The sequence below is a fragment of the Atta colombica genome, unplaced genomic scaffold (assembly GCF_001594045.1).
Source record: "Atta colombica isolate Treedump-2 unplaced genomic scaffold, Acol1.0 scaffold125, whole genome shotgun sequence".
Taxonomy (NCBI): domain Eukaryota; kingdom Metazoa; phylum Arthropoda; class Insecta; order Hymenoptera; family Formicidae; genus Atta; species Atta colombica.
The window spans coordinates 3,405,494-3,416,197 of record NW_017259212.1 but is presented as its reverse complement, the minus strand read 5'-3'; the positions used below and the strand labels follow the sequence as shown (position 1 = coordinate 3,416,197).

At 29.3% G+C, this 10,704-nt stretch overlaps 1 protein-coding gene across 1 annotated transcript in view; it reads left to right on the top strand.

Moving 5' to 3' along the window:
• Positions 1-10,704, top strand: part of LOC108694846 (trace amine-associated receptor 9) — a 41,175-nt gene that overhangs the window by 27,918 nt on the left and 2,553 nt on the right. Inside the window, exons 6-7 of the mRNA XM_018204527.1 lie at positions 6,532-6,786; positions 9,880-9,979. Coding sequence (XP_018060016.1) covers positions 6,532-6,786; positions 9,880-9,979 — 355 coding nt within the window. The remainder of the gene's footprint in view (positions 1-6,531; positions 6,787-9,879; positions 9,980-10,704) is intronic.

Sequence of the window (10,704 nt, the reverse complement as noted above, 5' to 3'; positions counted from 1 at the left end):
AACGCAAATAATTGAAATAGCTGATTGCTCTGTTTTCAATGTTAATAAAATTAATTAAAAAATTCTTCACATTTCTTTCTCTGTTAAATAAATGTACTATATTATTATATAAAAGTAAATACGTAATCGTTTTATCCCAAGCAGTAAATAAAAATGAATTGCTTAAGAAGTTCTTCCGTGAAGCAAAATCCAACAATATAAGTATTATCGGTATAAAACGCCTTGGGACGTATTTTAATGTACCAGAAGAAAATCATTTTACATAATACAGCATCTTGAAAGGCATACAATCTGATTAAAATTACATCTTTGCAACGCAAGCTGAATTTATTCTCGAAAAAAAATTTATTTACTAGAATTTACTAGAATTTATTTACTAATATTTATTTACTAGAATTTATTTATTAATTTAAGTTTTATTCCAAATTTCTAATACTTGTTTGTGTTTATGCCTTTATATTTATTTGTAATCTCATATAATCGCATAAAATAAGCGATTTTTAAAAATACAATTTGAAAAATCATTTAATTACATATTTTTAGCAGTAGAGAACATAAGGCAATTTCTAGTTTTCCAGAGGGAAAGTACAAAAATTTACATTATGTTTTCACATGTTTTTTGCAATATGAATAAAATAGATTTTTACAAAGAGGTTGCACACTACCTGCAGGAGATATTATAATTCTTGTGTCAAAGAGCTGATTCTTGTATTCGTAGTAAAAAAAAGTATTTTTCACTTAAAATACTTTTTCCGACAGGCGCGGTATGCGCTGTAACCAACCGCAGTAATGTCTTTTGGAGCGTCGTTTATGAGACTTTATTTTTTTTCCTCAGTGAGAGGGACTCTCGACAGTGAGAGTTCATGCATAACCACCAAGACTGTAGTAAAGCAATAAGAATAGTACGCATACGAGCCACTGCTAACTTAATTCCATCACAATAGAGCAACGAAAAAATGGAACCAGTATGCCATAGTCTTTTATTAGTTCCACCCACCCGCATCCTGATCCACGTCGTTTATTTGTAATTCAAACGCAATATAAGCGAAAGTACCTCATAAGTCTTGCCAATGCGAATATTTATTCAAAACTGAATCTTTAAAACATTCATTTTCGACATAAGAAAGTATTTGATGTAGCGGAATGTAATGATGCCAAAATAAATTTAATAAAAATCAGATCAAAGGCAAACTGTCTATAAGCGATTCAATGAAAAGCCTTACATACTTGATCAACGTAAATTCTATTTATACCAAAAAAACGCAAAAATATTTTTGCGAGCGAGGAAAGTATAAGCTGCGCACTATAAAAAGAAAAAAAGTTGAAAGGAACGGCAAGCTGTGCATTTGTTAAGTTTGCTACCACTAAAGTGGTAATTTAAGATTGAACGCTTATGTACAATGTAACAACATGTAACAACACGTAACTTTAATTATTTTACATTGAAAAAGAAATTTTGAACGTTACTCATTAAATATACAATCTCCATTATTGTGTATTTAATTATCGACTATAATTATTTCGTGCGCGGACGTTCTCAATTTAATGGTCGAAAATTCTATACGATGTATCAACCATACATATAACTAAATAATATATTTAATAGATTGGAAAATTCGATATAATAAACGTAATTGAAAATAATTTATACATAAGTATCATTCTTATTTAAAGTTTAATCTTCTTTGAGCTTCATTAGATAATAACTATTTCAAAAGAATGCGTTTTCTGTTAAATAATGCATTATTTTACATGTAACATTTTTCCTTACGTAAAATTTACTTTACACAATCTATAATTCGTCAGAATTCAGAATAACATTCTAGTTATAATTTTTTGTATGAATTATCTGAAAAACAAAGAGGATTAAATATAGAGTCATAAAATATTTTTAAAAACAATTTTAAAAAATGATTTTGTTTAAAAGATTAGACAATATGCAAGCGTTTTGATTCGTAAATAATCCCTTTAACGCACAACCACATATCACACGGATTGCTCCAAAATGGTGTAACACCTTGCATAATTACGATGGAAATAATGTCTGCATTGTTGTAAATGCGCGCATTCTGCGAATGGCATATGTAGAGATATATAAATTTAACACTGCACACACTATGTTGCGCTCTCTCGTGATAATACGATTATTTCTAGGATTATATATCGCATTAAAAGCTTATTTACTTTGTTATAATTGTTTGCTTAGGACCACAAATCTTTAGCTTTCTCATATATTTTTCTTATGCATTGCATAATGTAAATTGACATAAACTGTATTATAAAATTCGCAATTTTTTTATTATTTAGGATCGTAAAAGAGAATTAAACCATTATTTTATTTGAGAATTTAATTTGTTGAATTCATTTTATTGAATTCAATATATATGTTTCATGTATCAAATTGAAAAAAATTTTTAAATCACAGTATCTTTGCAGTTTATCATTTGTATCATACATTATTATATTTGCAATATATCATATCATAAATATTGTAGTATATCAATTCTTCATAATTTTATAAATTATAGCGCAATAAGCATCGTCAATTTTCTATTTGCTCGATTATTCTCCTTGACCGCGCACAGAATTCAAAAGGTCTTTCAATTTTCTTTTGAGACTACTATACAACGATGATAGATAATCTCCACATTCCCGGAAACTCGTAAATTCAGAATGCACAACGTTGAGAAATATAGATTGTCGATAAAATGGTTCTGTGACAAATTTGATAGAGTGAAAAACATTTGATGCAAAATAAATAATATACGATGTTAATATCAAGATCTCTGCAATAAACGTCATTTGGTAACGTGATTATATGTATATCTATCCTATCCGCAACAAATAAACTCGTTTAAAGCTTACGACTTAAAATCAAATTTTAAGAATCTTTATCTTTAAAGATTCCTGCATTTTATCGAACAATATCAAAGCATATTTTTTCTACTGGTTTTATTTTTAGGTAAGCAAGAATTTTTAATTAGCAAGCATCATACATTTTTGAACTCTTAAATTATTCTGAGTAACTTGTATTCATAGAATTCGTGAAAAAAGGAAAATATTTTTAATGTTTTGTATACATCGTGATGAGAATGGCAGTATTATATTAACAGAGTTGTATTCACCACTTGCACAATTCATACTGAATAGTCAATTCTGAGTTTAGATAGCTCGAGGCGAAGATTCTTATTCCATCGGGGCGAAAGTTCTATTGCATTATAACAGAGCGGTAGTACAATGAAAGTTTAACGAGTTATAAGCTCGGCAAGAATCGTCGCGGTATGGCACATGTACGAGATACATATCACGTTAAAGAGAGTACCGGGATTTCCTGTCCACTAAAGTTAGGACAATAAATCGAACCGGAATGCTAATTCGACTGAATAGTTTGTCTCGCGCTTTGCCTTTCCATTGCTGGCATGATATGCTAATGACATTCCTGTCTAGATTCTTGTCTTCTTTTTCTCCGCCTTTCCGAGTATATATATCCTACAAGTATCTGCTTTTATTCAACTTTTAGAAAGAAAGTAAGAAATTGTAATTAATAGATAAAAGAGAACTCCATTTTCCTACGAATCGATTATCTATAGTTCAACTGCCTACATGCCTACACTTTTGCACATAAATACAAATTTCAGAAGGAATTTTGCCTATTATGTATTATTGCAAGTATCATTCTTTGGTTTAAAACATAAATTCTGTGTTTTAAAACATAAATTTTCTGTTTTAAAATACAAATTCTCTGATTTAAAAACACAAATTATTTTCTTATGTAATTTAACCTTAATTTTATATATAAAATAATATTTGTGCACAAAAGTGTTTGTAGTCAATCAATCTGTAGGCAATAATAACGTGTGTACAATCGATCTGTAGACAAATGAGATGTAGGCAAACGGTGTTACAGACAATTAATTTGTAAACAAAAGAAGTCATAAATAAAAGACAAAATTCTTCTAATCTCAATGAATATTATTTAAAGAATATGATTCTTATAATATATCTTTGTAGAAAGATATCTCAAAGTAACTGGCATACTCAGAGAGCAGTAATAGTTCATCCATTCGATACGAAACCATTTCAAAGAACATATCTTTTGATTAGTTTTGTTGGACATTTAAGAAATTCTACACTTACCAACCGTATTCACACCTATCCAGGCATTACTGTTGTAATCCCAGAACTTTCGAAGAGAGCTTACATATAGATGCCGCACAGAAAGGGAGGCGAAAGAGAACAGAAAAAAAGAAGCAAAAGACAGGACGAAGAGAGTGGAAATGGAAGGATCCAGCTAAACGAGCAGATTCGTAATCCTTTTACTGCCGCACGACGAAAGGCTTTGATGCTGACGAGCTTAGCGCTTAGCGACTTTCGTAACCGTGTCAAGCCGGCCTAAAGGACGAGTTGAGACTGAGATGCGTCGGCAAGCCTTTAGCGCGTTAAGAGCCATTCGTCCAGATCTTTTCTGACATTACGTCTGCTTTTGAGATTATATCCCCGAGACTAAGGTACGAGGAATTTACCGTTTGACGAAATGTCACACGTTCTTTCCGTTAAAAAAAATCTTATCCCATTGTTATAGATGCAATTCTTCAATTATAAATATCGCTCCCTTATCTTCTTCAATTTTAATTTTCTCTCTTTGTTCACCAAAAAATATCACTTTGTTTCACAATAAACGGAAATGTACTTTCATTTCGTATTGAAATAATGCTAATTAATACAATGTATTATTGTAAAAAAATCCTTATCCGACTTGACTATGAAATGTAATCATCTTGGAAACCGTGAAAGTAATTGAAACACAAAAGTTCTCAAGACGGATCAGCGGACTTTTAGGAAAATATCGATAATGTGCGGCCGTTACTCTTCCGAACAATTGCGTTAGCGAATATCGTAAGACAGAGCGTTATAGATTTAAGATGATTTAAGATGTCGATGCCGATCGTAAAAGACGTACCCCTCCCGCACTTAAAACTTCTTTATGGGATGAAATTTGAACTTTAAGAAGATTATTTGCAAGGTGATGATATTAAAGATGTTAGAAAGTACAATTTGAAAGTTGAATTTTCTATAATATTTCGGGTCTAATGTAAAGAAAGAAACATCTATTTAATTTTTCATTCGAATATCGTTCGCGGTATGATCGCTGTAATTAAATATAAACGCCACAGTCTGAAACTCGACAGTAATCAAGCCGACGTTAAACTCAACCTTCTATTCAAAAATTCATCAGTCAAAAGAGTTATTAAGAAGATGAGTTCCATCTTCTAAAAAGAATACTTAATGAAGAATGAAATGCTGGTATATCATAAAAAATAAATATCTTAGTTATATTCTATTCTTAACATTCTAAGATATATCGCCAATTTTAAAAGACCTATAATTCGAATTGTATACTCTTCATTTTAATATATGTTCTATACGTATGTATATTTCTAATTACTATATTACTTTTTATATATTACTTTTTATATCACAGTATAAAATATAGAAAATATAGAAAATATAAGATAATAGAAAATATAAAAAACAGTATAAAAATTAGAAAATATAGAATTCTATTTTGAATTCTAACACACATTATAAAAATAGATTTTAAGCCAATAATATCATAAAATACTAAATTATGATGTTATTGAGTGGAAATATTATGTTGCCTTCCAATTCTACGGATAAGAAATTAATCATTTTTGAGTCACGAGGAAAGTTCAGCAAAAATAAAATTCAAAAATATCTAAAATATTGCATAAATATATAGAGTAGACAAATCTAAACATAAAATAACTTTTTGTAGCAATTGATATTCGATTTTAGGAATTCAAGAATATTATTTTAAACGTTATGCAGTTTTGTCTGACAATATAAATTCGGTAAGTGTAAAATTTAAAAACTCTAAAACTTTCCATGGATAGATGAACTTAATAATTAGACGAAATAATTTTTGTATTTAGTGATATTAGGGATGAAAACATCCATCCTTGAAAAAAATCAGTTTCTAAACGAATATCGTCGAAACAATGAAAAAATATTTTTAATAAAACTTAAAAGCACTTTTATTCAAAACATTTTTTCATATTTCTTATTATTACGGCGATATCCGCTAAAAACATAAACACTGATTTCTTTCAAAAAATGTCTATCCCTAAAACAGCAGTTACAAAAAATGTTTTATAATTAGAGCTACTTTTATACTCACATAAAATTTCAAATTTTTTTAAATTTTACACAGACTTTCACAAAAAGGACTGCATATTTTAAAAGACATTCTTAAATCAGATTGTATATCTTGCTTCCACTTTTCCTTAAAATGTTCCTTATATTATCATTCACAAAAACGTATGTATGGATGTACATATAAAGTATAAATGTCCGCAATATATTGAGCTCAGGTCCGTTGGGTTTGCTAAGCCCAAATGACTATGTGAATCAGTCATCCCTACGGGAAAGTAGCTTTCTCGCAAGAAATTGTATCTAAACTATCATCTAAACGAGATGAAAACTGCAGAGAAGACATCTTACATATTTCAGCTTGTCGCCCATGAGAGACGATTGTCGACCTCAGCTTCGCGAACAATGGCTGCAATGAGTTTAGGTTTCATCGTTATGGTCACACCATGGACGATTCAGGAAGTCGTTGCAGCCTGCACCGGAAGTAAGCCACCGCCATTTCTCGACTTCCTGGCCACGTGGCTGGCTCTTTCCAACAGCTTCTGGAATCCTTTCCTTTATTGGCTGCTCAACAATCATTTCCGCCGAATTTCGAGGGAGTTTCTCTATACTAAGGTAAGAGTATATCAAACTTAAATTTTAAGTTAATTAGTGTTAACAAGTTTTTTATTTATTGCATTGATACGTAAAGTATAGAAAAGGAAATACAAATAAAGGAATAAAAAATAAATTGCAAAATGGAATGCAACTATAAAATTTTATTTGCTTTGACACAAAATTTGAAATCAAGAAAGAATCATATACTAATGTGATTAAAATTTATTTTCAATATAAGTAACAAAACGACAAGTTTTATATTTTTGTTTTCATCAATTTATTTTAGAATAATAGAATTTATTTCGCTTCTGCTTCCTTGTATATCCCAAAATCAATTCATCCGGCTTTTGCGAATTATATTAGACTATTACGGCCGTAGTCAACATTATTTCATATGTGTGAATTTTACGTAAATTTTGTTATGTACAAGTGGAATTGCACGCATTCGTGGATGCGTGTTTTTAAACGTCCATTAAAGTTTAGTCCAAGCACTTATAACAAGTGACAAATAATTTTTCCCTACTAACTGGAAACAAAAATTGGAAAAAGAAATAGAAGTAAAATATCACATTTTGTAAAAGATAAAATCACAAAAATAAGACATAAATATAAATAATCTTTTTCATGCGCAGTTAATTTGTACATAATAATTTGTTATTAATGATCATTTATAATTAGTAAGTATATAATAATTTATAGTAATATTTGTAATTTATGATAATATATATAATTGCAAATATATAACAATGTTAATAATTTTATAATCAATAATAAATAATGTTTATAATCAATGATAATTTATAATTAATAAAACGTTTTATATATATATATATAAAAATGTAACGTTTCTATATTCTATATTATAATTCAAATATGTTGGATGCAGCAACGCGTATGATCAAGAAAATAAAATAGCGATAAGTAAGATAAAATATAAACTAAGGAGAGAAGAAAAGTACAGTAAACAGAAAATTTATACGATTAGAAAGGTTCAATAAATTTGTAAGGCAAACGCTTTCTTTGTTTATCTAGGTTTCTTTTTCTCTCGATTGTTTTATCTTTTCGTTACATCACAGGTTCCGCATTTTCCGGCTTCTGATTTCACGCTTCACTTCTTTTATTCCGCGAAATCAATCGTGCTGCAACAGAATCAGTAAATTTCTCGAAGAGAATGGCGGTTCATGTCACCAGCGTACGAATGAAGACGTACGACTTAACGTGACTTTCTAGGAAAACACGATGGAAAGTGATAGTATCTACCCGAGAAAACAAGATTTATCCGGTGCAAAACGCGTTACGCAATGCCCTTGATACTTTCCATAGATCCAGTGGTTGATTCCTTCTTTTTTGCTGAATTTTCTTTTCGGATTCAGCAGGAAAGAGGGAAAACGGCAGTACGTCGCGTAGCTTGGCCGCGGCCACATAGATCTTGCTTCGACTTTACAGACCATGAATTCCGAAAAGCTGTCGGTGCGCAGTAAATCTTTAATTGCCACGCGAAGTGCACCGCGGCCTCCTCTCTACGCAAGCCGGATGCAAAACTACATGCAAGTACAATAAAATACTCGTGCAGCATGTTTGATATTTCTTTACAATTGGTATACGTGAGTTTTGATTGGCAAACGACGAATGAGTTTGAAGTAAAACGATGTCAGTGGATCAAAATGTATCATGTGAATCAATTTATTGTATTTTCATTTAATAAAATGCTAATCGATTAATCGATAAATTCTTAAAATTATAATAAAATTATGAAATTGGAAGATCACAATTATGCATATATTTAAAATCCAATACTAGAATTGTTTTTAAATATTGAGTGATTTCTACATATTACTTTTTCAATTTCAATATTAGATTTTATTATAAATAATAAGTATCTTGAAGTTTTAATTAAGAAAAAATCATCTTAATATTTGAATTTATTATTAATAAATCAAAGATATGTGAATTATTATTGGAAAAAGTACATAGAAAGAATTATAGATTTGTGCATAACAACTCATAATCTGCTTCTGTATATACATTAAATTTTATGATGGCACAAGTGGCAGTATTCTGTATGTATTAACGTTTTGATAAAGCAATCAATTAGCTTATAAAAATTGCTTTGCACATATATGAGTATATATACTCTTAATAGAATAAGTACCTTGGGAATCATATGTCGGATATTGCAGTTAAATCTTGGTTTTTATTGACTCAGATATTGCTCATAAAATTTATATAAAACAATTTACATAAGATAGTATTCCAAAACAGAACACAAATATCATTAAATTTCTTACATTCTTTTCGATTATATTTAAAATAATATGAAAAGAATATATTTTACATGTAATGTATAACTTATAATGTAAATATACTTATAATGTAAATATATATAATATTATATAAATTAATTGGCATAACCAGCAAATTTCATACCAAGTAAAATGTAAAAATAATTTTGAAAAATTATTATAAATATTATTTCTTTTAAAAAGAGGGAAAAATATAGAGAAAGAAATATTCTATTCTATAAAAATTCTATCATGCATTATTGTAAAAACAAGATTATTATGAAAAATAACAGGAAGTGAAAAGTTATTTTTCATAGCTTGAATTGAAAAAAGAGGTAACATGTAATAATAGTACGCTGTTATGAAACAAACAAACTCCAACTAAATAATTGATATATTATTTTAACTCATGGTACATTGCTACGTAGAAAATAGTTCCCCGAATGTGTATTATATATTCAAACTGTATCCCTTGAGGACCAACGTTACATTTGAAGCATTCTGTTCGTGCCCAAAGTTTATGAAAGCAGCAATATATATCGCTTATAATTAAACTACTCTATGTTAATCTGATAAATGAAATGCATAAATGCATGCATGAATACATTGCGTGATGTTCGATTATCAGAGAGCTTTAAGATCAATTTATTATCCGTTCTTACAAGGGAAATATTTCAACCTTATCACGCAGGTAATCAATAAAGCTTATAAAATCTACTTCTACTTGGAACGATTGATTTATTGTTTGCAAACTGACAAGCATTATTCAACCATCAATGCATGTCATGATTGATAATTCGGTTAATTTTAATTTCCTTTTTATATGCAGATTCTGTGCAGATCTAAGCCGTTAGGAACAAAACAACACTGCTGCTCGACTAGCACCGGTGGCTTAGATGTTTGCAGCATTGCGGGTATCGACCTATCAGGTATGTTAAATAAATATTCAAAAAAGAAATCAGTTAATCTGAAAAATTTCTTTATGTTAAATTTCATGTAGTGGCAATGCGTATCAACAATAAAAATGTATAATGAATTAAAAAATGTTTTTAACCAAAATTTAAAAACGTATTTGTCAATCATTTGCGTGATCTTTTTCTAATAAACAATTTGATTAAATGAAAGATCTATGAAATAAAAAATAATTAAAATAAAAATTGAATTATTATAATTAAATTAAAATTAAATTAATTAAATTAACAATAAACTTTTCTATAGAATCTATTTATTGTGTTAATTACAACAAAATTCATCCGGTTGCTTTTACGTTAATGATCTCGCATCGGCAGCAAGGGGATTAACATAATCAGTATTTTGCACTAATTAAACCGAGGGGAATCAGTCTTTTGACAGCATCCATTATCAACATTAACTGAATTCTCATGCTCCATATATGACATCCATAAACGGAGATTTAATGTGGTCGCTAATAATAGTCAGCGACATGATTTTCGCGTAAATTCGAATTGCGTCGTAATCACATTTGAAATCACATATCATATCAAACTTACTACTGCTATTGATTACGTTACAACATGTTTATCATTGCTTGCCACAATTGCCACTACGTATTGCAAAACGTTTAAAGTAAAATATTAATAGATCTCTGACATAATTTGACTTTTATTACTTAGATTAATCGGATAAAATTTTT